This window comes from Coregonus lavaretus, assembly GCF_964263955.1.
Source record: "Coregonus lavaretus genome assembly, chromosome: 37".
Classification (NCBI taxonomy): Eukaryota; Metazoa; Chordata; class Actinopteri; order Salmoniformes; family Salmonidae; genus Coregonus; species Coregonus lavaretus.
The window spans coordinates 10833365-10860447 of NC_140024.1; the positions used below are offsets into that span (position 1 = coordinate 10833365).

At 46.5% G+C, this 27083-nt stretch overlaps 1 protein-coding gene across 1 annotated transcript in view; it reads left to right on the forward strand.

The window, feature by feature from the left end:
• Positions 1 to 10222: 10222 nt before the first annotated feature.
• Positions 10223 to 27083, forward strand: part of apba2b (amyloid beta (A4) precursor protein-binding, family A, member 2b) — a gene marked incomplete at its 5' end in the record, with an annotated part of 28950 nt that continues 12089 nt past the window's right edge. The window contains 4 exons of the mRNA XM_084154228.1: positions 10223 to 11626; positions 13580 to 13657; positions 20828 to 20867; positions 23534 to 23679. Of these exons, the coding sequence (XP_084010354.1) occupies positions 10223 to 11626; positions 13580 to 13657; positions 20828 to 20867; positions 23534 to 23679 (1668 nt within the window). The remainder of the gene's footprint in view (positions 11627 to 13579; positions 13658 to 20827; positions 20868 to 23533; positions 23680 to 27083) is intronic.

Below are 27083 nucleotides of genomic sequence, written 5' to 3' on the forward strand. Positions count from 1 at the left end.
CATACTGATATTGTGACAACCCTAGCGCTTAGATTGGACTGTTTTCAGAACCTCAATAAGATTGGGATGTGTGGTCTGGTGTAGTGTAGAGAGAAAGAAAAATGGTTTTGAGAGGAAATAGTCTGTTCTGTGAAAAACCATATATGGTCTTATTTCTCTGAAGTGTAGACTGTATTGAGTGCCTTTTACTAAAGCAGACTTCAATACAAAGTGCAATTTTACTGTGGAAGTGGCAAGCTGCAGGTAGCCGGGACTTCATCTTTAAAATGAAAATATTCCTTCCACTGCACTTTGTTCTCTCTGGGAGAACTCAGAGTCCCTTTTCACTCTGCCCATGAAAAGTTTCTTAATTCCTTTCAAGAAGACATTTAAATTCATCAGACCTAAAGCTATCCGTTGTGAGTGATACTGATAAAGAAAACCAGCCTATTTAAGACTTGGAGATGGGAGTGAAATGTGAACTGTATGTTAATTCAGAGCAGATCAGAGCACTAGAAACACACAATAACAGCTAGCCCAGATACTTAACCCACTCAGTGTGCGTGCCTTCTGGACTATTGGCCTCAGACAAATTAACTTACTCCAGAGGAGCTTCTCCGTGAATTTCTCCTTTAAAGTCTCATTTTTCCAGGTGACTACGTTTCATGACTTTAATGTAGTATTTAATGACTCTGGCACGCTTGATAAAGCAAGTCATTAAAATGTGTTGTAAGGTATCGGCTCACCACTGTCCAACAGAAGAAGGGGTACAGGCCCACTAATGCTGCTCTCTACTCTCCTCTCTGCTTTAGATTTAGAGGACCAATAGCATCTAGAAGTACTGATTTAGCTGAGTTACTGATTTGTTCCAGTTAAATACCATGATTTACCATCCCATCCCCATCGTATGCATCTTTAATGATAATGAGCTTATTGGTGATGAGATCAATATAGGGTACGGTTTCAATTCCAAGAAAATTGTCATTGTCATGTGACATGGCGATTGACTATGCTCCCCTGCTTTAAATTCCAGTGGTAAAAATCCATATTGCAATACTTAACAGCCAAAGATATGCTAGAGAGTTACTGTAGCTAGCATTGTAAAGCATCCTCTTCTCCTGACCCTGGAAAAACACTGTGGGCTCTGGGCTCTGCTCTGTTCGGTTCCACCATTGTTTAAGCCTGTTGTTTGTTTTGCTGGAATAAACAATGGGCAGCACTTAGGGCTTAAGGCACAGCCATTTAGTATTCCTCAGGCCTCTGCTCCTCACACAGGGGGATGTGGAGGTCCCTGCCTTACTGAATGCCTGCCTCCCTGCCTGCCTGCCTGCCTGCCTCCCTGCCTGGCTTCCGTCTCCTCTGCCCTAAGGCACAGGAATCGGGAGGGACCCAGTCCCAGTCCCCTCACTCGTGAGCGACGGAGAAGAGGTATATTGAGGCATTTATCAGCTAAACAAGGAAGGTGTCACAGACTATTTTGAAGCTGTAGCTCATCCACAGATATACATTCAGTAAGTCTCTTCATGTGAGGAAGCCAGTGAGTGCTCCTCCCCAGCTGAGTCTCTCTCAAATCACTCTATTGAGATGTGGCACGGAGTCTGAGCACTGAGCGAACCGAGCTCTGCAGGAGAGGGTTCATCTCTCGGGGACCAAAACATCCCCCTGCTTATCACACTCTCACTTGTTCAGTTTTCTGTTCATTACCAGTTGATTGGCTTATTTGTGTCCTACATTCCCTTTCAGGACTGTGTCCGTTCGCTTTTAGTCGTCTGGGTACTGGTAGCTAATACTGTACCAGGGAGAAGTGGTTCACAGTGAAATGGTGGTGCAGGGACTGATAGTGACTATATGGATCCATGTATTATAATTATATTATGACTGAATCTCAGTGTGCTATGCTTTAACCTTGATGAGCCAGTGGCAGGGTGAAATGAGTGTGTCTCAGTCTGTACCATCACCATGCCCTGAGGATGCTGCAGTAATCATGTAGGTCCACCTCTGCACTGGGACCTCAGCTGGTTCACACTAATGATAGCTTTCTCTCTATCGCCTGCAGCTAGTTGTGTGCCTGACTGGAACTCAAGGCCCAGACAAAGGGCTCTACATTGAACACACACACTAACTAGTGCTGCAGAAGAGAAAGACGACTCTTCCCTCAGCACGCCTACTTTGCTCCCTGTGTATATATGGGAATATTCCACTGACTTAATTATAGTCTACTATAAATGTGTTTTATTGATATCAGTCAATCCAAGATTTCACCTGGAGTGAAAACAATTCAAGGAAAAGCATACGAACGTAGTAAAGTAGTAAAACAATAACCATGGACGCCAACTGGATGTAATGATGGTGCAGGGAAATGCAGGGACCATACAGTTCCTATCAGACATCTGTCTATAGATGCTGTCTGGGATAATTGGCCTTCAAGGAGTTTTCACTCCATCAGGTGCTGTGTGGCACCTGTTGTTTTATTCATATCGCTTACCCAAACAAATATATTCTCCTGCCTTAGGGAAGAGGGGTGGGGGACAACAGGGTTCTTCTTCTCTCTCTCTCTCATTTACCTCTCCTCTCTCTCCTCTCCCCTCCCTGGCTTCTGTAAAGGAGATGAAACGAGGGCTGTTCCCATTCCACACAGGCATGGAGGTGCATTAAATCCTCAGTTAATAGTATTACATCTCTGCCTGTTAAATTGAAATCATGCATCATAGCACTGCAGTCTGATGGGATGTGCAGGAGGCCCTGTGTTGGGGATCTAAATAAATATCTGCATGTGCCTAGGAATAGGGCAGCTTTTAACAAGGCACACCAAACTATCCGTTTTTCATAATACTGTAAATATTGAAGGAGACACATCTCCTGTTAAACTAACAGTAGGAATCATTACGGTGGTAGAAAGGAGTAATGATGTACAGTGAGGGGGAAAAAGTATTTGATCCCCTGCTGATTTTGTACGTTTGCCCACTGACAAAGACATGATCAGTCTATAATGTTAATGGTAGGTTTATTTGAACAGTGAGAGACAGAATAACAACAACAAAAATCCAGAAAAACGCATGTCAAAAATGTTATAAATTGATTTGCATTTTAATGAGGGAAATAAGTACCTACTCATTTAAGACTCTCAGGAGCAATTCCCCGATTCCATTTGATTTTGATCTCTGTTATTCTGCTCATATCATACAGTATGTAACATCCTTTTGTAGGTGCACAAAGCCTTGTACTTGAACCGCTTTGAAACTCCCCAGTAATACACGTAATCTAAAACCTTTTAACACCTCTGTCTCGTTGTGCTGTAAGAGAGAGTGGACTCCGCTGGGATTGACAACAATAGTCTCCATCATATAGACAATTTAGTTGTGTGCAACTATGGGGAAAAGAAGACATGGTTGGCTTAGATTATTGACACCATGTAAAGTATATTTTGTCTCCAATGTTTATTGAAAACATAAGTACATTTGCACAATGAGCACTTGTTGTCTCTCAAATACATTGTTACAGCTGTTGGTTAGCTAGCTAGTGAATTTTTGCCATATTAGCATAGACGTGACATCAGTTAAAACACCTCAAAACAAGACATGGGTATCAAGAACAAGATAAAACTAGATGAAACGAGCCACCTACGATTCATCACATTATTATTATCCAAAAGAAGACAGAGATACAGACATTGACATTCATTGTAGTGTTGAATGGGATTGCAAATTTCGGGGACAAAACAAAACTTAACTCACATATACAAAAAGAAAAGGAAAAATTCCTATTAGTTGGTACATATTACAAGAAGACAGCATATACAGTACCAGTCAAAAGTTTGGACACACCTACTCATTCGCGGGTTTTTCTTTATTTTTACGATTTTCTACATTGTAGAATAATAGTGAAGACATCAAAACCATGAAATAACACTAATGGAATCATGTAGTAACCAAAAAAGTGTTAACAAATCAAAATATATTTTATATTTGAGATTCTTCGAATAGCCACCCTTTGCCTTGATGACAGCTTTGCACACTCTTGGCATTCTCTCAACCAGCTTCTGGAATGCAGGCTATTTGAAGAATCTCAAATATAAAATATATATTGATTTTTGTAAAACATTGGACTTCTATTGGAGGTATTGTTTCGAATCTTTTCCATATGCATTACATTCCCTAAATCCCGTAACCACATTTCAAAGGTAGATACAGTCTCCGGATCACCACCTCAAGCTGAACCTTGGCAAGACGTAGCTGCTCTTCCTCCCGGGGAAGGACTGCCCGTTCCATGATCTCGCCATCACGGTTGACAACTCCGTTGTGTCCTCCTCCCAGAGTGCGAAGAGCCTTGGCGTGACCCTGGACAACACCCTGTCGTTCTCCGCTAACATCAAGGCGGTGACCCGATCATGTAGGTTCATGCTCTACAACATTCGGAGAGTACGACCCTGCCTTACACAGGAAGCGGCACAGGTCCTAATCCAGGCACTTGTCATCTCCCGTCTGGATTACTGCAACTCGCTGTTGGCTGGGCTCCCTACCTGTGCCATTAAACCCCTACAACTCATCCAGAATGCCGCAGCCCGTCTGTTGTTCAACCTTCCCAAGTTCTCTCACGTCACCCCGCTCCTCCGCACACTCCACTGGCTTCCAGTTGAAGCTCGCATCTGCTACAAGACCATGGTGCTTGCCTACGGAGCTGTGAGGGGAACGGCACCTCCGTACCTTCAGGCTCTGATCAGTCCCTACACCCAAACGAGGGCATTGCATTCATCCACCTCTGGCCTGCTGGCTCCCCTACCTCTGCAGAAGCACAGTTCACGCTCAGCCCAGTCAAAACTGTTCGCTGCTCTGGCACCCCAATGGTGGAACAAGCTCCCTCACGACGCCAGGACAGCGGAGTCACTCACCACCTTCCGGAGACATTTGAAACCCCACCTCTTTAAGGAATACCTGGGATAGGATAAAGTAATCCTTCTACCCCCCCCCAAAAAAACAAAAAAAAAAACATTGTAAAGTGGTTATCCCACTGGCTATAAGGTGAATGCACCAATTTGTAAGTCGCTCTGGATAAGAGCGTCTGCTAAATGACGTAAATGTAAATGTAAATGTCTCCAATTTCCAAAATTGCAATATGAGCCTTTTGGCTAATAGAGTACAAAGAGAGACAGCCTTCCCTTCCTGGTTATTCCCAACTGTACCAAACAGAGCCATCAATGGGTCTGGGTCTATAACTCTTTCAAAGGCTTTAGATAAGTAGTCAAAAATGAGAGCCCAGTAAACATGTAACTTAGGACATGTCCAAAATAAGTGGGTCAAAGTCCCCTCATCCTGCTTCCACCTCTCACACAGTGGTTGAACCTTTGAGTAATGTAACCTGTGTATCACCTTAAACTGAAAAAGGTAGTGTCTGGCATTCACTGAACTGTGTGGTTTATATTCCTGAGAGCTTCTACCCAGTCCTCATCTGAGATATCTGAACCAAGTTCCTGCTCCCAAGCCCTTTTAATAGTGTCTGTGGTTACCTCTATGTGGGCCCGTAGCACATCATAAAGTCTAGAGACTGACCCTTTTGAATGGGGTTTGACAAGGATAAGGCTATCTAATGTAGGATTATTTCGCTTAATGCCATACTGTGGGCTTCTTGTCATTGTTGCTAGCTATCTGGCCATCCAGAATCACAACAACACACTGCCATCTGCCCCATTGAAGGGTGCGCATTGTTTTCGTGACGTTGTCAGCTAACCCGTCTATAGACACTTACATTTTTTGGGCTGTCTGTTGGTCATACTTTACCCTATACAGAACTGTGGTGTGTGAGACTGATCTTTGAACATGATCCTGTCATGTGTGGAGTGGAGTTTCTACAGTGGATGTTGATCAATAATCTGATAGGTTTCTCTATTGCAATGTGAGCAAGATGCAGTGGCAGTTGAAAGGACAGAGAAAACACACTGCAGCTTGTTTGGAAAGGAAGTGATTAAGCCATCCTACTGGGGTTTACAAAGGAGGCGTTTTATATATCTAATCAAACAAGCGCTAAAGTGCAATTACTAGCATGATTAGGGCCAATTAGTTGGGATCCATTTCACTGTTGTTGCCTGCAATACGATATAGGGGCTGCCAATGCCACTGTGTCTCTGTTAACACCAGTCTTGTTTTCATTTTATCTGTACTGTACATCCAGCAAACTATAGGCTCATTTAAATAAATCCAGTAGAATATAAACATAATTGTTTCCTTGTTGTCAAGTTAAGTAATAGAATGGTTGGGCTGCTGTGAAAGAAACGGATAAACCTCCTTCACAGGTAGATACAGTAAGTCATATTATGAAAAACATGGGCATGGACAGTAGTTGTGTTACACAAAGATACAGCATAAGCTCCACATCACCCGGGAACAGCCATAGAGAAACCACTTTGATATTCCTCTTTTGACATACATATTAGAATGTCCTAATTATAGGAAGCACATGGGAGAAAACATCTCTATTGGACTGTAGTGCTGTTTTTATGAGCTTTCTAGTCATTTCCTCACTGTGATGCTCATAGTCACTATTCTCATTAAGGCTGCTTGTTCAAAAAGTACCAACTGTGATTTGTACCAGGGTTTAGTCGTCAGGCCTGTCACATATTTTACTGCAATCAGATGAGAGAGACTTGGGACTTGGACACAATAGGCATGTGGCACTGGCTGGTGTCAGGATTCACATTGACATGGTTATGTGTCGTTCAGAGGAGGATATCTTTGTGAGAGTAGATGTCTAGGGGAAAAATGTTGTTCGCTATGCAGATCGTTCTGCATTATATTTCATTTTGAATTAGGGGTATACCAGGGGACAGAATACACATGTCCCTGAACAGGTAGGACAGATGTATTATGTATTTGTTGTGATAGGTCATCATTCACATGGTAATATATTCAAATTCAATAAAAGCTGTCAAGTCTGTAATTCAAACAGCTCAGCTCAAACAAAGCAGAATTTGGGAAAGCTATTTGGGGACTGGGAGGATTGAATGATTCACACCTCAGCAATTCTATTGATAGGTAGGTAGACACACAGACACTCTGCACATACAAAATAGATACAGGCAGACAGAATACATTGAAGGAGAGGTAAAACATACACACTCTTGGTAGAAATCTTCAGTCAACAGTAAAAAAAGAGGGGTGGATTTATTCAAAACCAAACAAAGAGGAAGTGAAAGGTCATTGGTACCAATGGGAGGCAGTTACTCTTAGCTACCAATAATTCCCCATTGGGAGTGGGCAAGGCAGGGCTGGCTGCTAGAAGATACTGAAAATAATAGGGGGAGCCGGGAGGAGGAGGAGGAAGGAGGAGCGTAGAGGAGAGCAGCTGGTGGGGGATGGGGTAAGGCAGGGCTACACGCCTGTATCACTACAACACTACTACTGCTCAGGACCAGAGACAGAGGTAGGACATATAGTTACATGCCTTATTATTATTGCCCTGTATGAGTCTCTGCAAGTCAGATATCTACAGCATGTGTCGTTTTCACATTTCCTATTGTACCCACTATAACGATAGAAAGCTGGGTTGAATGGGGAATCATGTGTTCTGTAAATGTGTGACTGTGTATGTGTGCTTCTGGAGCTCTACCTAGGGCACCCCCCAGACAGAGCCTCCTGACGGACAGGGAGATGGGGAGAGGGCCTCTGCCTCTCTGTGGATGCTGGATTGAGGGATAATTAGCCTTTGCAATCACCGGTGATGGAAAACGTAATTATGGGCAGAGAGAGAGAGAGAAGAGGGGCCAGTTGTTAGTGGCAACTGGTGGAGATGAGACAGGTGGAACTAACGTAGAGGAGAGGAGGAGAGAAAGTGGGACACAAGGTTCCCTCACTCTCTCTTTTAAATCGCAGTATTTTAATACTCATCTAATGTTTTTGTGCTGGCACTCGTCTTCCCAGCCTTGTGTGTGTGCGTCCTCTATTAATGGCTTCTCACATGATTTATACCCTCCCTTCACTGTTTGATAGCTTTTTAATGAGATTGTTGAATTTGTTTAGGGGCCTGCGTGCGGAAGCACCAGAAATACCCCAACATAATCTCTCCCTGCTCGCCTCGTGGCCGCACCCTAACAATGATTCTAGCAATCTGAATTAGGAGAATGATCCCAATCTCCCAGGCGAGCCATTATCCACCCTGCTGTGTGCAGATCAATACCAGCCCAGATACTCTGGGAGACTGAACATCTCGCCAATCTCTCCCGATGTTAGGAGTGAATATTCACAGGCCTCTGTGTAGAGATGACCTCCGTTTGAGTATGGATCGTATGACTGTCGGAGTCCAGTTAGCTTAAGGTAAAGGCAGGCTCCCTCTTTGTTTCATTCTCTTGCCTCAGACGTTTGTCCGCGGGCCAAACAGAACTCAATGCAAAGCGCTGTATTGAGCAGAGTTCTGTGTTGTGTCAAGGCTAATGCAGTAGTGCTAAGTAAGCACTTAAGTGTGGGTCTGGGTGTGGGTAAGCCACTAGAGAACCTGTGTGACTCAATAGCAGTAATTGATCAGGTCTTTCAGTGGTGAAGAGATCCTGTGTCCCAGGTTGAGAGGGGTTTGTGTTCAGCAGGGGAATCAATGTGCATCAGCCTTTTGTAAAGGCATGGATGCTATGTTAGGATGAGTTAGAGCTAACTTAGAGGTATGCACAGAGCCACAGACTGTCAGACTAGTTATCCTGATCATTACCACAGTGAGATGCACATTATGTTTGTTTGGAATTGTGTTTCCATACTGAGCTCAATGCGACTACAATGCTAGTTGTAATATGCTGGGGACTCCTGGGGGTAGATGTGGTTTCACATGAGGTGTGTATGTGGTTAAAAGCCTTTAATATTTTTTATTGTATTCTTTTGTAAAAACATTTAGGGGATATATTAGCTTTGATATTGCAGATAGCTTGTGGCTGCCATCAATGTAATTGTCTGCATTATTTCCAATCCCCCATATATATATTTTTTGTAAATACATACATTTATATGAAATATATATTTAAAAAATATATATATTTTACTTTATTATTTTCCCCTAACCCTACCACCCCTCCCCGAATCGAAGTGAACTAATGGACAACAACACTTAGGTTTCTACTTCCAGCTTATACATACTATATACATTTTACGGACACAGTATATTTTTACAATAGTTATCTTTTGTTTGTTTTTAGTCCCATCCTTCAGCTACCCTCAACCCCTCCCATCTATCTCTGAAGACCATCCAGTTTTGATTTCTATTTGCCATATATTTTTCAACTTTGCTATGGTGTTTTACAAAAGTTCTGAACCGTTCTATTCTCATAATTTCTAAAGATTGTAAATTAAAAATAAACATTTTTGCTAAGAGTATTATTACATTATTTATCGATTGAATATGACTTTTCAAATCACCCAGCAGTGTTATTTGCAGTGTTAGCTCCAGTTAAATGTTGCAATTCTTCAGCCATTCCTGAACCTGCGACCAAAAACAAGCTACATATGGACAGTACCAAAACAAATAATCGAATGATTCTGTCTCTTCGCAGCAAAATCTGCAGAGCTGGGATGGTTGTATCCTCCATTTATATAACATTCTATTGATTGCAAGAATTTTGTATAATAATTTAAATTGAAAAAAAAAAAAGTTTTGAATCCGGCATCATTTTGTGTATCAGTTCATAATCCATGTGCTATGGAATCGGAACATCAAAAATCTCTTCCCAACCATTTTGCAATCTATATGGCACAGCTGTCAATTTTTGGTCCTTAAATGAAACTGGTATCCTTTTTTATTTATCACAATTTTCTTTAACCAACTTTGGTCTTTAATGCAGGGCCGACAGACAAGTTCCTTACTTTCTCCTCCTTCCACTTGCCTATTCAATTTTTGCAGTAATGCTGCAATTAGTTGGTTGTAATTTTGGGTAGAGCGGTGGTTAAAAGCACTGGTTCCCTCACTATGTCTTTCTGTTGTGATGAGGAAAAGGTAAACATCCTCCGTGCCTTTCCTTCCTAGCTGTCAGTCATAGTGCATCTCTAATTGGCCCGAACAGGTTTTCACAGTAGGACAACACAGTGGTCACTGTGTCTAAAAGGCTCACTCACTGGGGGAGGGGGGCTGCATAACACTTACAAAACTGTATCTTTATAGCCTTCCTGTACTGTATTTCATTGAAATGTTATTTGTGATGATTGTACTGTGGCAGTATAGCTCTAATGGTGTGGTTCTGTCTTTCTGCATTCTGTAGGACTGAGGACAGTTGAGATGCATGGCCTGTAAGCAGCCAGCGCCAGCGATGGCTCATAGGAAGAGGCCAGGGACCAGTGGCTCCAGCTGCAGCATGGTGGAGCCCCCCGCCCGGCCCCCCTGCCCTGCCGCCTACCCCCCAGAGCAGCACAGCCAGGACCATGAGGAGGGGCCTGGGGAGGGGGAGGAGGAGGAGGAGGAGGAGGTCCACTACTGCCGCCAGCAGGGCCTGAAGCCAGAGCTGACGGACAGCCGGCCGGCCACACCTACTACACCGGAGCCGGAACACGAGCATGAACACAGCCATGACCACGATCACCCAGACTGCCAGGACCATGATGACCACAGTCACAGCGACGACCATGCAGAGTGCCATGGCCACGACCACGAGCATGCAGACTGTCATGGTCACGACGATGTAGACTGCCATGACCACGACCATGGCCATGTCCAGAGTCACATCAATGACCACCACGACCATGCAGGATGCCAAGGCCACCGCCACGACCACGCTGACAGCCTGGACGGAGACTCCAGCTCTGACTATGTAAACAACACCTCAGAGGAGGAGGACTATGATGAAGGTCTGCCGGAGGAGGACGAGGGCGTCACCTACTACATCCGCTATTGCCCTGAGGATGACAGCTACCTGGAGGGCAGCATGGACTGCAATGAGGCCGAGGCTGACTATACCGCCAGCACCGTGCAGCACGTCCGGGCTGAGCCGCCGGCCGACACAGACGAGTGCCAGGAGGCGGTGGAGGAGTGGGTGGAGGGAGAAGGGGGGGTGGAGGTGGGGGAGGTGCGCTGTGAGGTGGTAGAGCAGGACCCAGATGAACAGATCTACGACGGGCGGCCGGAGCCCATCCTGGACCACCACCCTCACCCCGCCGCCATCCTGCATGAGTCCCCCGCACCCACAGAGGAGGAAGAAGAGGAGGGGGAGGAGTACCTTCCTAACGATGAGGAGGTGGTAGAGGAGGAGAGAGCTGGGGTTGGCTACACTGGGGACTGCTATGCGCCAGAGGAGGACAATGGGAACTCTGTGGTTCACGTACCGCGGTCTCCATACCGTGGCCGTAAGGTGGTAGTGGAGGGGGAGACGGGGGAGGAGACGGGGGAGGAGGACATTGACCAGATAGTGGCAGAGATCAAGATGAGTATGAGCATGGGTAGCCTGAGCAGTGGTGGTACTGACCAGAGCCCTGAGGAGCTGGTGCAAGACGGTGCACCCAGTGATTACCACCCTCCTGAGGCCCATGCCAAGCCTGAGCCTGCCCCCTACACCCCAACCCCACACCGCCACGACAGCAGACCCAAGTCCCTCAACCTCCCCTCCACACGGCACAACAACCCTGATCTCCAGAGGGGCTTCAAGGTTCGCTCCCGCACCCCTGAGGAGCGACAGCGGTGGGCTCAAGAACAGGTGAGAGGGAGAGGCCATTTTGATGGGTATTTTATACACACGCTCATTGAATCTACTCTATTGAAATGATGTGAATGAAAAGTCAGGCATACAGTTTAGGTGTTGAGAAGGTTGTCAGAATATAAGTCCAACGTTTAATCTCTCTTCCACATTTTACAGGGAGTTTAAGGGCAGAGTGATCAAAGTTATTTTCAGACTTCATTTTTCCGATTCAAACACTAATCTCCTGGATAAACATGACTTGGGTTTTTAATCGTCTAGATTTTGGGGCATTTATCAAACTATCCATTTTAAAAGGACTAAACCAACCCTTAAACCATGGTCCTCCTTCTTTACACTTTACCTTAGTGGGGGATGGTCCAATGCCCTCAGGGAGAGATCTGTATAGAGTAACGTTATACATTAAAGGTCAAATCGGGGTTGCTTATATTTGTCCTGTTTCACACACGTACAAGTGTGTAACCTGTACAGTGTGTGGTGAAATGGAAATGTTTTTTTTTGCATATCCCACTCCCCCTGAGACACCCTTGGAGAGTGGGGTCACGGCATGTGTTTAATACATAAGATGTACGGTCAGGTTATGTTCAGATTCTGGAGCAGACCTATGCCATTGGAACTGATTAAAACAAGATTTGTGATAGGGAGATATTTATTATGTGTGAGGTGGTTGACAGGCAGGTTATTGCATTGTAGCTATAGTGTAGCTAGTGAGATCCTTCCCTTCCCCCAGCTGGAGACCCATCCCCCAGCCACAGCCAGACACCTTGAGCTCCCCTCTCCATCTCCCACGCCCACTGCCCTCATTCAGATCCAGCCTGTTCTTGTATTCCACACACACACACACACAAACACACACACACACACACACACACACACACACACACACACACACACACACACAATCACACACACACACACACACACACACACACACACACACACACACACACACACACATAGCCTCTTCCTGTCCTCCCCCAAGCCGCTCTCTGAGTCCTGCCATGCTCGCCCCCAGCCCAGCCAGATGGTGAGGTGAGGGGAGAGCCTATGTGTGCCCTGCGGTATGGGACGGCAGCATGCTGATACACACCTGCTCCATTGTGTGGATGTGTGTTATGCATAACAGTGTGTATGGTTGTATGTGTCTGTGTGTGTTCTCTTTACTGTGTTGTTGGAGAGAAGTGGGACAGGCCACATAACTGGATTATATTGGAAGCAAGCACATATTGTGCAGAACAGTCACTGACAACCAAAATAAAAAATCTACTGCCCAGGTTAAATTCGGTGACTGTTTGTGATTTTACGCAGCAGTTGTAAATGTTTTGCAAAATGCTTTCAGCGTTCAGGTACTGTGTTTAAGTCTCACTGAAGTGTTTGAAAACATCAGATTCAGGCTGGATACTTCCTCCTTCCTCAGGGCAGATATTTGTTTTATCCTGTCAAACAACAAATGGAAATGATTATTAATTAATTACTGTTTGTTCAAGCTGATGTGTAGATGTTGAATACTAATCAGGATTTATGATTGTGCTGTTGCTGTAAATAGAAGGATTGTTGAATTATGTTAATATGAAATTAGAGCAATTTCATAATCTTTAATTTCATAATCTTTATCATGCTTTGCTTTACCATGCTTTGCAAAGTAAATGTGAACTGTCATGACTATAGCGGTACTCAAACACTATTATGTTGTGTGTGTAATTCAGAGAAATACGTGTTACTGAACTCAATTAATGTCTAATAATAGCATGACCATATTTTTTTTTCATTACACCTACTCTCTTTTCTCCGACCCATAGAGAACTGTACCGGACTGTATTACTAATGTATGTTAGCTGTAGCTCCCTAAGGGACCGGCCCTTTTTTTTTCATTTCTACTGTCTGCTTGGAAATGTACTATTAACTCTCTGTTGCCCGCTGGTCCCTGTTTAACCCCTGGTTTAACCCCCACAGATGACAAACGGTGCAGAGCAGCCCAGGAAACAGCAGCGCTCTGACCTCAACGTGCCGCTGGAGAACAACAATGTCCCGGAGGTAAACTGTCTCTGTCTGGACCTGGCTCGTCTGAGGCAGCAGTCCAAACTCATTGTGACAGATGATATTATGTGGAATACATAGGATTACCGTCCTGTGCTTGCCTTCAGAGCCCGTGTCATGGGTGTGAAGGGATTTTCTTCTGATTATTATCATACAGATTATTTATCATCAAATCAAATCAAGCTTTATTTATACAGCACATTTCAGACATGGAATGCAACACAATGTGCTTTACAGGAAAAAACGTATGTCAGAGTGGTGTGTGTAGATGAGTGGAAGGAATCAAGCGCAGGATCCAGGATGACTTCAATAGACTTTATAGTACGTTAAACACGTGAACAAAATAGTCGCCAACCCAACCGGGTGGCGCAAAACAATTACGCACAAAACACAATGCGTAAAACACCAGAAAAGCGCACGCAGTGCGAACTCTCGGGACAAGCCAACAACGAGAGAAAATACCCTAACGAGGCAGTCTGACACAAAACAATCACGCATAACACCTGACCCAAACACACGAACTAAATAAGGGAAACAATTAAGACACAAATAAGGGACAGGTGTTATGAAACAGACAAAACCAACAGAACATGAAACATAGAACGGTGGCAGCTAGTACTCCGGAGACGACGACCGCCGAAGCCTGCCCGAACAAGGAAGAGGAGCAGCCTCGGCCGAAACCGTGACAGTACCCCCCCCTTGACGCGCGGCTCCAGCCGTGCGCCGACCCGGAGCTCGGGGACGACCCGGACGACGCGGAGCAGGGCGCGCAGGATGACCCCGATGGAAATCGGTCAGTAGGGACTGGTCTAAGACGTCCCTCCTTGGCACCCAGCACCGCTCCTCCGGGCCGTACCCCTCCCACTCCACGAGATATTGAAGACCCCCCATCCGGCGTCTAGAATCCAGGATGGACCTCACGGTGTACGCCGGAGCCCCCTCGATGTCCAACGGGGGCGGAGGAGTCTCCTCAATCTCAAAGTCCTGGAGTGGACCAGCTACCACCGGCCTGAGGAGAGACACATGGAACGAGGGGTTAATATTTTTGTAATCAACAGGTAGTTCTAACCTATAACTCACCTCGTTCAATCTCCTCAGGACTTTAAATGGCCCCACAAACCGCCGACCCAGCTTCCGGCAGGGCAGGCGGAGGGGCAGGTTTCTGGTTGAGAGCCAGACTCGATCTCCAGGTGCGTACACTGGCCCCTCACTGCGGTGTAGGTCGGCGCTCGTCTTCTGTCGACGTATGGCACGCTGCAGATGGACGTGTGCAGCGTCCCACGTCTCCTCCGAGCGCCGCACCCACTCATCCACAGCGGGGGCCTCGATCTGGCTCTCATGCCATGGTGCCAGAACCGGCTGGTACCCTAATACACACTGAAAAGGGGTTAGTTGGGTGGAGGAGTGGCGAAGAGAGTTCTGTGCCATCTCGGCCCAGGGCACATATCTCGCCCACTCCTCCGGCCGGCCCTGACAGTATGACCTCAGAAACCTACCCACATCCTGGTTGACACGTTCAACCTGCCCATTACTCTCCGGGTGGTACCCCGAGGTAAGGCTTACCGAAACCCCCAACCGTTCCATAAATGCTCTCCACACCCTAGAGGTGAACTGGGGGCCTCGGTCAGACACTATATCCTCGGGTACCCCGTAATGCCGGAAGACATGGGTGAACAGAGCCTCAGCGGTCTGTAGGGCAGTGGGTAGACCCGGCATGGGAAGGAGACGACAGGCCTTAGAGAACCGATCCACAACGACCAGGATGGTAGTATTCCCCTGTGAGGGGGGGAGGTCGGTAACAAAATCCACCGAGAGGTGGGACCAGGGTCGTTGTGGAATAGGCAGGGGTTGTAACTTACCCCTGGGCAAATGTCTGGGCGCCTTACACTGGGCACACACCGAACAGGAGGAGACATAAATCCTCACATCCCTAGCTAACGTTGGCCACCAGTACTTCGTGCTAAGGCAGTGCACTGTCCGGCCGATACCCGGATGGCCAGAGGAGGGGGACGTATGAGCCCAACAAATGAGGCGATCGCGTACCTCGAGCGGAACGTACGTCCGACCCACAGGACACTGTGGAGGACTCGGGTCGGTGCGTAACGCCCGCTCGATCTCACCATCAACCTCCCACACCACCGGAGCAACCAGACAAGACTCCGGTAGTATGGGCGTGGACTCAACTGACCTCTCCTCTGCGTCATACCGCCGAGACAGAGCATCTGCCTTCCCGTTCTGGGACCCAGGGATGTATGTGATCTTAAACACAAACCGGGCTAGGAACATAGTCCAACGAGCCTGGCGAGGATTCAGTCTCCTAGCTGCCCGGATGTACTCCAGGTTACGATGGTCAGTTAGAATGAGGAAAGGGTGTTGAGCCCCCTCGAGCCAATGCCGCCACACCTTTAGGGCCTGTACCACGGCTAACAGCTCCCTGTCTCCTACGTCATAATTCCGCTCCGCCGGACTGAGCTTCTTAGAGTAGAACGCACAGGGACGGAGTTTAGGTGGAGTGCCAGAACGCTGGGAAAGAACGGCCCCTATCCCGGCCTCTGACGCGTCCACCTCTACTTGGAACGGTAAAGAAGGATCCGGATGCGCCAACACCGGCGCCGAGGTAAACAGGTCCTTTAGTCTCCCAAATGCCCTGTCCGCCTCAGCTGACCACCGCAAGCGCACCGGACCCCCCTTTAACAGAGACGTTATGGGAGCTGCCACCTGTCCAAAACCCCCGATAAACCTCCGGTAATAATTCGCAAAACCCAAGAACCGTTGCACCTCCTTCACAGTGGTTGGGGTCTGCCAATTACGCACAGCTGACGCCCGGTCTACCTCCATCTTCACCCCTGACGCAGACAACTGGTAACCCAGAAAGGAGACCGACTTCTGGAAAAACAGACATTTCTCTGCCTTGACATATAGGTCATGCTCCAACAGCCTCCTCAATACTCGGCGCACCAGGGCTACATGCTCAGCACGGGTAGGACTATACACCAGAATGTCGTCGATGTACACAACTACTCCCTGTCCCTGCATGTCCCGGAAAATCTCATCAACGAAGGATTGGAAGACTGAGGGAGCATTCATCAACCCATATGGCATGACTAGATACTCGTAGTGTCCGGAAGTCGTGCTAAACGCTGTCTTCCATTCATCGCCCGCTCGAATGCGTACCAAGTTATATGCGCTCCTAAGATCCAATTTTGTAAAGAACTGCGCACCGTGCAGTGACTCCGTCATAGTCGCAATCAGAGGAAGTGGATAGCTGTACTTCACTGTGATCTGATTGAGACCGCGGTAATCAATACACGGGCGCAGACCTCCATCCTTTTTCTTTACAAAAAAGAAACTTGAGGAAGCGGGTGAAACGGAGGGCCGTATGTATCCCTGTCTCAGAGACTCAGAGATGTATGTCTCCATAGCCTTTCTCTCCTCTTGAGACAAGGGATACACATGGCTCCGCGGGAGAGCTGCTCCTGACTGGAGATCTATCGCACAATCCCCCCGTCTATGAGGCGGCAGCTGCGCCGCCCGAGTCTTACTGAACGCCAGTGCCAAATCCTCATACTCGGGGGGAATCTGCAGTGCTGGCATTAGATTCGGACTCTCCACCGAGGTCGCCCCTATGGAAACACCCAGACACCGCCCCTCACATTGAGCAGACCACCCTTTAAGAGCTTTCTCTCGCCACCTAATAATAGGGTCATGAGTCATCAACCAGGGAAGACCCAGCACTACCGGATACGCAGGAGAGTCAATCAGATAGAGCTGAATTATCTCCTCATGACCCTCCTGCGCCGTCATCTGAATGGGTGCTGTGACTTCCCTAATCAACCCAGACCCTAACGGACGGCTATCTAGGGCATGGACGGGGAAAGGTTTATCCACTGGAAGGAGGGGAATCCCTAACTCTACACAGAACTGGCGATCTACAAAATTCCCAGCTGCGCCTGAATCTACCAGCGCCTTATGCTGGGAACGAGGTGCAACCTGTGGGAAACAAACAGGCAAGGTTAGGTGCACGACAGAAAGCTCTGGGTAAGCAGGGCGCCTACTCACCTGGGGGGACCCCCCAATGCGTGACCTGCCATCTCCCTCACTGGAGGACCCGCCCCAACACCTAGCCGCGGTGTGTCCTCCACGACCACAGTTGGTGCAAGGGCCAGGTCCCCTCGGGCTCCTCCTCCTCCGTTCCCTAGCGCCAGCACCTCCGAGCTCCATAGGGCTCGGCTCGGAGGTGCTGGAGAGTGGAATGAGCGAACCCCCCCCTCCGGGACGCCCACGGGTGGCGAGCAGGGTATCCAGCCGGATGGCCATGTCGACCAGCTGGTCGAACGTCAACGACGTGTCCCTGCACGCCAACTCTCGCTGGACGTCCTCCCGGAGGCTGCAGCGGAAATGGTCGATAAGGGCCCGCCCATTCCACCCTGCATCAGCCGCTAGGGTCCGGAACTCTAAGGCAAAGTCCTGGGCGCTCCTCATCCCCTGTCGGAGGTAGAACAGACGTTCCCCCGCCGCCTTCCCTTCCGGTGGATGGTCGAACACAGCACGGAAGCGGCGGGAGAACTCCGCATAGTTCGTAGTAGCGGCGTCCATTCTCCTCCACTCGGCGTTGGCCCACTCCAACGCCTTGCCGGTGAGACAGGAGATGAGGGCTGAGACGCTCTCGTGTCCCGAGGGCGCCGGGTGGACGGTGGCGAGGTAGAGCTCCACCTGCAGCAGGAATCCTTGACACCCGGCAGTGGAGCCGTCGTACGCCCTCGGGAGCGAGAGCCGAATCCTACTAGGTTCCGGAGATGAGACGGGGGGGCTGGCCGATGGGGCTGGTTCGGTTCCTGGAGGTGTGGGAACCCCGCTGGTCTCCCATCGGTGCAGAGTATTCATCACCCCCTCCAGGGCATGACAGACCTGGTTGATGCGGTCCTCCTGACCACGAAGACGTTCAGCCATCTCGGCCGTCGGCGCGGTCGCTCCTGCTGATTCCATGGGTGTGATGCGTGATTCTGTCAGAGTGGTGTGTGTAGATGAGTGGAAGGAATCAAGCGCAGGATCCAGGATGACTTCAATAGACTTTATAGTACGTTAAACACGTGAACAAAATAGTCGCCAACCCAACCGGGTGGCGCAAAACAATTACGCACAAAACACAATGCGTAAAACACCAGAAAAGCGCACGCAGTGCGAACTCTCGGGACAAGCCAACAACGAGAGAAAATACCCTAACGAGGCAGTCTGACACAAAACAATCACGCATAACACCTGACCCAAACACACGAACTAAATAAGGGAAACAATTAAGACACAAATAAGGGACAGGTGTTATGAAACAGACAAAACCAACAGAACATGAAACATAGAACGGTGGCAGCTAGTACTCCGGAGACGACGACCGCCGAAGCCTGCCCGAACAAGGAAGAGGAGCAGCCTCGGCCGAAACCGTGACAACGTATAAAAAACAATTCAAATAAAAGCTGAAATATGTAATACACAACAAACATAAGATAAATAACAAAATAACAAACTGAACAACTAAAAAGCACCCTAAGGAAAAGCAAAGCTAAAAATATGTGTTTTAAGATCTCTTTTAAACATGTCCACAGTTTCGGCCCCCCTCAGGTTCTCTGGCAGGCTGTTCCAGAGGCTGGGGGCATAATAACTAAAGGCTGCCTCTCCATGCCTCTTGGTCCTAGGCTTTGGGATAGTTAAAAGGCCAGTCCCAGAGGATTTATGAGAATCAATTAACTGTGTTTATGAATTAATGAAGTCCCTGTCTCCAGCTAACACAGTGTGGTTGTCCAGTTTGCTTAAGGAAATCACCACTGTTATTAATGTGGACATTTCTCTCAGGGACATTCTGTACAATGCTGCTATCCTCCTCCCCCACTTCCATTGCTCTGAAAGGAAGGTAATTGGCTGTGCCCTTTTTTGACTCAGCAGTCAAACCACTGGTTGGGAGCAGCAAGCTGTGTGTTTACATCAGGGAAAACCACTCAACCTTGACCTGACTGTTGAAATGACGCTCAGAGACACAGCCCTTTCTGCTCTGAACAACCTCCATAAGAGCCCTCTCCTCTGCCCAACCCAGACTTGACTGATCATCCTAACATGGTTTTGTCCGGCCAGGCTTTCATTCACACGACAGCACTAAGCCTGGAGAGCACAGCCGAACTGCAGAGCGAGGCACATCTTCACTTTAAAGGTTGTCTAGTATGATACGGAAGCATTTAAGTATCGGCAAAGCAACAGCTGGGTGTATATTTGCGGGAGGCCACTATAGCATAAGTGTACCAACATATACTAGGATGTTGTTTCCCTTTAAGTTATCAAGTGGATTGATAGTGCTCCTGGGCCTTCCTCACAGACTGTAATGAACGGCCACTCATATTTCAGCCTGGACCCTCCATTTGAGTGGCATGTCTTTCAAGTGATGGCCATAACTCAGAGTGCTTTAATGTGTGGCTATATCATGCAGAGCTCTGTAGAAGTATTGATATACAGTAGTGTTTCACATCTGAAGATTTAGGCATGTCATGACCTTGCATGTTAACATGGACCACTGTTTACAATCAGGTCGATGCCATGAAGTTGTACTTCCTTTGATCTGTACTATACACTCTTAGAATTTTTTTTCTCAAAAGGGTTGTTCGGCTGTCCCCGTAGGATAACCCTTTTTGGTTCCAGGTAGAACCATTTTTGCTTCCAGGTAGGACCCTTTTGAGTTCCATGTAGAACTCTCTGTGGAAAGGCTTCTACATGGAACCCAAAAGGGTTCTACCTGGAACCAAAAAGGGTTCTTCAAAGGGTTATCCTATGGAGACAGCCGAAGAACCCTTTTAGGTTCTAGATAGCACCTTTTTTTCGAAGAGTGTAGCACACTTCTATGTATTCAGTTTTTGCATCGTTTCTTACATTTTCTTCCTTATCTGTTCATGAATATGGTTTGTATCAATTTCATAGGCTACTTTGAACTGATGTTCAAAAATGCTTCATCTTCTTTGATAGAATGAAGCTTTTGGAGTTTGTTGGTCTGTTGTCTGTTGTTTGTTGTGGAAGCCAAAAGCCTTGCAGTGGCGGTTTTCCCTTGAGTTTCATGAAATGAGACAATGCATATTTCATTCTGTTTCACTACTTCAGAGAGTTCAATCAAGACTTTGTGTTTTTCAGGAAACAAAGAAAGCTGCATCTTTCCCCAGCTTTGTTGATGGTAAGCTACCTCTACATTTGTTTCATTTAACTCTGTCTCATAACTACTCCAGATGTTTCAATATGTTGAGGATGAAATCAAAATACAAAAATGCATCAAATTCATCAAATTCACAACATCCAAAACAGATATTCCCTGTAAGAGGCTTATATCACTTTGGGTGCAGGGATCTGCTCATTCCAAGGATATTAGATTTATCTCTCTATTTCAAGCGCCTTAATAACCACTCAAAATCTAGTTGCAAAATGACAGATCGTGGCGTATTAACGAGAGAAAATATGAGCTTGCAGCTGTTGCATGCGATCAACATGTTATTATGAGAGAGAGCAAGAGAGCGAGAGAGCGAGAGAGAGAGAGAGAGAGAGCGAGAGAGAGAGAGAGAGAGAGAGAGAGAGAGAGAGAGAGAGAGAGAGAGAGAGAGAGAGAGAGAGAGAGAGAGATCAACAGATGAATGAGTCTGCATTTGAAAATGAAGACGAATTATCATATTCATTTTTCACTATCTTTATTTGGGCAATTTACTTGAGAGCCATCATGTCAGACATGTCAGTGAGTTACTCGTCAATGTGGGAGAGCTACAGTGGGGAAAAAAAGTATTTAGTCAGCCACCAATTGTGCAAGTTCTCCCACTTAAAAAGATGAGAGAGGCCTGTAATTTTCATCATAGGTACACGTCAACTATGACAGACAAAATGAGATGTTTTTTCTCCAGAAAATCACATTGTAGGATTTGTAATGAATTTATTTGCAAATTATGGTGGAAAATAAGTATTTGGTCAATAACAAAAGTTTCTCAATACTTTGTTATATACCCTTTGTTGGCAATGTCTTCACAAGGTTTTCACACACTGTTGCTGGTATTTTGGCCCATTCCTCCATGCAGATCTCCTCTAGAGCAGTGATGTTTTGGGGCTGTCGCTGGGCAACACGGACTTTCAACTCCCTCCAAAGATTTTCTATGGGGTTGAGATCTGGAGACTGGCTAGGCCACTCCAGGACCTTGAAATGCTTCTTACGAAGCCACTCCTTCGTTGCCCGGGCGGTGTGTTTGGGATCATTGTCATGCTGAAAGACCCAGCCACGTTTCATCTTCAATGCCCTTGCTGATGGAAGGAGGTTTTCACTCAAAATCTCACGATACATGGCCCCATTCATTCTTTCCTTTACACGGATCAGTCGTCCTGGTCCCTTTGCAGAAAAACAGCCCCAAAGCATGATGTTTCCACCCCCATGCTTCACAATAGGTATGGTGTTCTTTGGATGCAACTCAGCATTCTTTGTCCTCCAAACACGGCGAGTTTACCAAAAAGTTATATTTTGGTTTCATCTGACCATATGACATTCTCCCAATCCTCTTCTGGATCATCCAAATGCACTCTAGCAAACTTCAGACGGGCCTGGACATGTACTGGCTTAAGCAGGGGGACACGTCTGGCACTGCAGGATTTGAGTCCCTGGTGGCGTAGTGTGTTACTGATGGTAGGCTTTGTTACTTTGGTCCCAGCTCTCTGCAGGTCATTCACTAGGTCCCCCCGTGTGGTTCTGGGATTTTTGCTCACCGTTCTTGTGATCATTTTGACCCCACGGGGTGAGATCTTGCGTGGAGCCCCAGATCGAGGGAGATTATCAGTGGTCTTGTATGTCTTCCATTTCCTAATAATTGCTCCCACAGTTGATTTCTTCAAACCAAGCTGCTTACCTATTGCAGATTCAGTCTTCCCAGCCTGGTGCAGGTCTACAATTTTGTTTCTGGTGTTTCTTTGGTCTTGGCCATAGTGGAGTTTGGAGTGTGACTGTTTGAGGTTGTGGACAGGTGCCTTTTATACTGATAACAAGTTCAAACAGGTGCCATTAATACAGGTAACGAGTGGAGGACAGAGGAGCCTCTTAAAGAAGAAGTTACAGGTCTGTGAGAGCCAGAAATCTTGCTTGTTTGTAGGTGACCAAATACTTATTTTCCACCATAATTTGCAAATAAATTCATAAAAAATCCTACAATGTGATTTTCTGGAAAGAAAATTCTCAATTTGTCTGTCATAGTTGACGTGTACCTATGATGAAAATTACAGGCCTCTCTCATCTTTTTAAGTGGGAGAAATTGCACAATTGGTGGCTGACTAAATACTTTTTTCCCCCACTGTATATCTAAGCAGGCCAATCCCAGGCCTCTGTGTATGTTTGGTTCGAGATGTTTTCAAGGCATTCTTCGCCAGGCCCCTCTCACCACTGGGCAGCGAACGGCAGGGCCTAATCTTCCTGGAGGCTGAGCTGTTTCTTTCTTTCACTCTCTCTGATATCATGACAGTGCATTGTATCCCTCAGTGGATGTCACAGAGTCCACATCTACATATCACACGGGCACATTGATCCCCCTGTGCCTCTCTCAGCTCCCTTCCCACCCGTGGACATTTTACTGCTCAAGCCTCCACCATGATTGTTTCTCTGCATAATACCCAACAGCTACAGAATTGCAGTGTTTGATTTATTGAAATTGTACATACAGAAGGCTACCAATACTCATACGTATATGACCTTTCATCTCAGAGCTTAACTAGAATAACACAGAGATTTCTTTGTTTTGCAAAATAAATATGATCTAATAGCGTTGATCTTCTCCTGCTCCTTCGTTTCTCTGTCCATCCCTTCTCCCTGTCTCTCTCTGTCAGTTCCAGGGCCCTGTGAGCCAGAAGATCTTATTGATGGCATCATCTTTGCTGCTAACTACCTGGGCTCCACCCAGCTGCTCTCTGAGAGGAACCCGTCCAAGAACATCCGCATGATGCAGGCCCAGGAGGCTGTCAGCCGGGTCAAGGTACGGACAGACAGCAGACAGGCCTTCCATCACACACACACACACACACACACACACACACACACACACACACACACACACACACACACACACTGCACCACCCATTTCAAATCCCTTCCTCCCTTCTTTTCATTTGAATGTTGTTTTGATCTTGTATGTTTTCACAGTGACTCTAGGAACCATTTTGGAAGATTCAGAGTGAGGGTGTCAGATGTGTTTGTTTACACCCCAGGAGACAGTGTCCAATCTAGTAGGATTATTGCTACTGTAATGTAGGATGCAGTGGTACTGTGTAATCATGTTCCTCCCCAGTGGGTTAGTTTACAGTCCTTTAGCTCTGTTTACAACCCACTCTTTTATTTTTATACGGTCAGGATTTAATGATGCCCTATAGAGGGAACAACCCCTTAAGGTATTCATCAATATTATTTGATCTTTCTAGTTATAGTATATCTGAATAAACTTTATATTCATGTTTCAGGCATATAGAAAAACCTGATGGAGACATCAAAGCTTATACAGTGTATTGACATAACCGCTGGAAACCTTTTTAATTAGTGCTCTAAATGGAACCTCTTGCTGTAGATAGTCTGCAATCTGGGCAGACAGATATAACAGTTTTATAAATGGAGTTAAAATGTGAGTGCAAGATGCTGGTCTTTTTAATTAAAGTGAGGTCCAGATTGGCCTATTAAATCCACATGGACATCAATACTGTTTACCTCCCCAGTCAGAGCAGTTTGAGATTTGGCCAGAATTAGCAGTCCATTAGGGCTTCAGTTGGGCCAGATTGGGGTAAAGCACGTGTCACATGGTGTTGGTAATGGATTGCTGGAACACAGAGGTTATGTTTCCCCTTCCATTTCCGCCCCCTTTTCTACATTTCTTCTCTGCTATGAATACTGATGGGGAGCAGCCAGAGAGGATGGCCATATTCAAAACAGACTCAGCCACTGTGCATTTCAATCACTTCACTACTGGTTGGCTTTCAACTAGCTCTAGAGTTATAATTGCTTTTGGCAGTCTAGCTTTTGAAAGGCCATTTACAAGGGACATTTCCCTCAGTCTGATAACAGTATGATCACAAATATAGTATTTGCACGGTATGTATTCCCATGCAGTGAAATGTGTATGTTTTTGAATGAGTTCATGTGTGCTGACAATGTATTGTTGAGACCATAGACAAGGAGACTCTGTACATGATTTTGGGAGCTATACCTATTGGATAAAATAAAATACAACCTAAGATGAAACACCAAATGTTCATAAGCTGTCCAGGCACAATACATTTCCTCTCCCTCTCATGAAAACATGGGCTGGCCTGTATCATTAATGTTTTATATTCACTGGCACTCAGCTGGGATCTACTTTTAGAAACATCCACCTGTGGCAAGGCCAGCCAGTCACTGCAGAGCAGAGATGGGGGTGTGTGTTAGCTCAGTGGGTCAGATTGGCCCACAGCTCTGTGTGACACAGTGACACACTCTCCTGTCCAGCAGAAGTCTGCTTCAGCAGGCACAAGACTGGGGCAGGTCACCCTCCCATCTGAGCAGCTGCCAGCTTTCCTTTGGGAAAAGCTGGCAGCTTTTGGAGGGATATTTGTCTTGAAGGCACCTGCCTTTCTTCCACTGCTGCTGGGATCTGGCTCCATCCATCCCAGTGAAAAGAAATCCAATCTGTCCTTCCATTCTCTCGCTACCATCCAAGGCCTTTGAAGTTGAAACCATGGCAACACTTAACTGCAAGTTGTTGTTTTTTATGTTGGTTGTTCAGCTGTGGAGGAGGCCATCGGAAAGCATGCCACTTGTTCTCTCCCATTTGTACATTTTAGTCATTTAGCAGATGCTCTTATCCAGAGCGACTTACAGTTAGTGAGTGCATACATTTTTCATACTGGCCCCCCGTGGGAAACGAACCCACAACCCTGGCGTTGCAAGCACCATGCTCTACCAACTGAGCTACAGGGGACCTTTCTGAAGAGGAACTACAGATGATGTGTCTCTCCACAGATGAATTGGCCATATGTCACTCTGGAGGCAGGGGATTGGGCTCTTTTATGTTTTGGTAGCTACCATTTCTTCACACACCAACCCCTTAACACTGTGACTGGGCATGGTGCTCTGTGCTGCCTGCCTCTACCATTTTATGGTTCTCAGATCTTAGCCACTCCAACACCAACAACAACCCACACACAGCTTAATTACACTGCTGTCCTCAATATTTAGTCCAAAGCTACAGAGAATGAAGTGAGCCTTTACAAACACAAAAAAAACATAACATTGCAGGTAAATAGCACAGCGTCTTATGTTTTATTTATGCAAATCTTTTTTGGCATGCAACCCTCATTTTGATGTAATATTTATGCAGCTTCATCGCCCACTCCCTTTTCTGCCTGCCTTGATTTGCTGCAGTGGATGTAGCTGGATGTAGCTGGAGGACTCAGATGTCTGCCTTGCATTAGGAGGGCTGAAGCTGGAGGAGTAAATGTGTTACAAACAACCCAGGATTATCCCTGTAGGCCATTCTCTGCTCTGCTTCCCATACAAACACAAATAAACTGACTAGTTGCAGCACGCAAACATCCAACTTGCTCGACCGTCTGAGAGGCAAGATCATGCCCTCTGCTCTATCTCTCAGCACATTGTGAAGCGTAGAGAGAGCACTGACCCTTCCTCTGCTCCTGACTGGCTGGCTTGCAGAGAGCTGTGGCACCAACTCCCTCAGGCAGCCAAGGAACAGAGTCTATCTGACTGATAATGGATGGGACTGGAAACAGATCAACCAGTTTCAGCTCAGGGCTCACAAACACAAACAGAGGTCCTTTATGTGTCTGGACTTCACTACACCCTCCTTCTGGTCCTGTGCAGTCGACATACAGCGTTAAGGTCTTTTTGTGGCGCTCAGTGTTGGGAGAGGGAAAGGGGGATACCTAGTCAGTTGCACAACTGAATGCATTCAACCAAAACAGAGAGGTGTGAGATTAACTGAATCTGAATCTTAACTGAATTAACTGAATCTGAATCTGTGTTTGTCTGTGTTTTCTGGTCAGCCACCCTACAGTAGGTTTCTCAATGTGTTGTTATTAGACCATTTGAAAACCACTCAGTCACCAACTGTCAGTTTTGACATCTCATTTCTCTAGGGGGATGGTGACTGATGTCAATACAGGACTAAATCATTGCGTTGCCTTAAATTACATGTCAAGTCATCTCAGGATGCTGGGCTCTGCTGTAATTCCTCACCATGTTCTGAAAGAATGTGTTGTGGACAGGAAGGGTATGCCAAGCATGTCTTGCCTTGACTTGATCCTGAAGCCCTTTGATAGAGTATTTGCATATGCTACTGAAGTTCCCTTTTTTACTTTGATATAAAGGTATGGTATCAACTCATTTTTGCATGTCTTT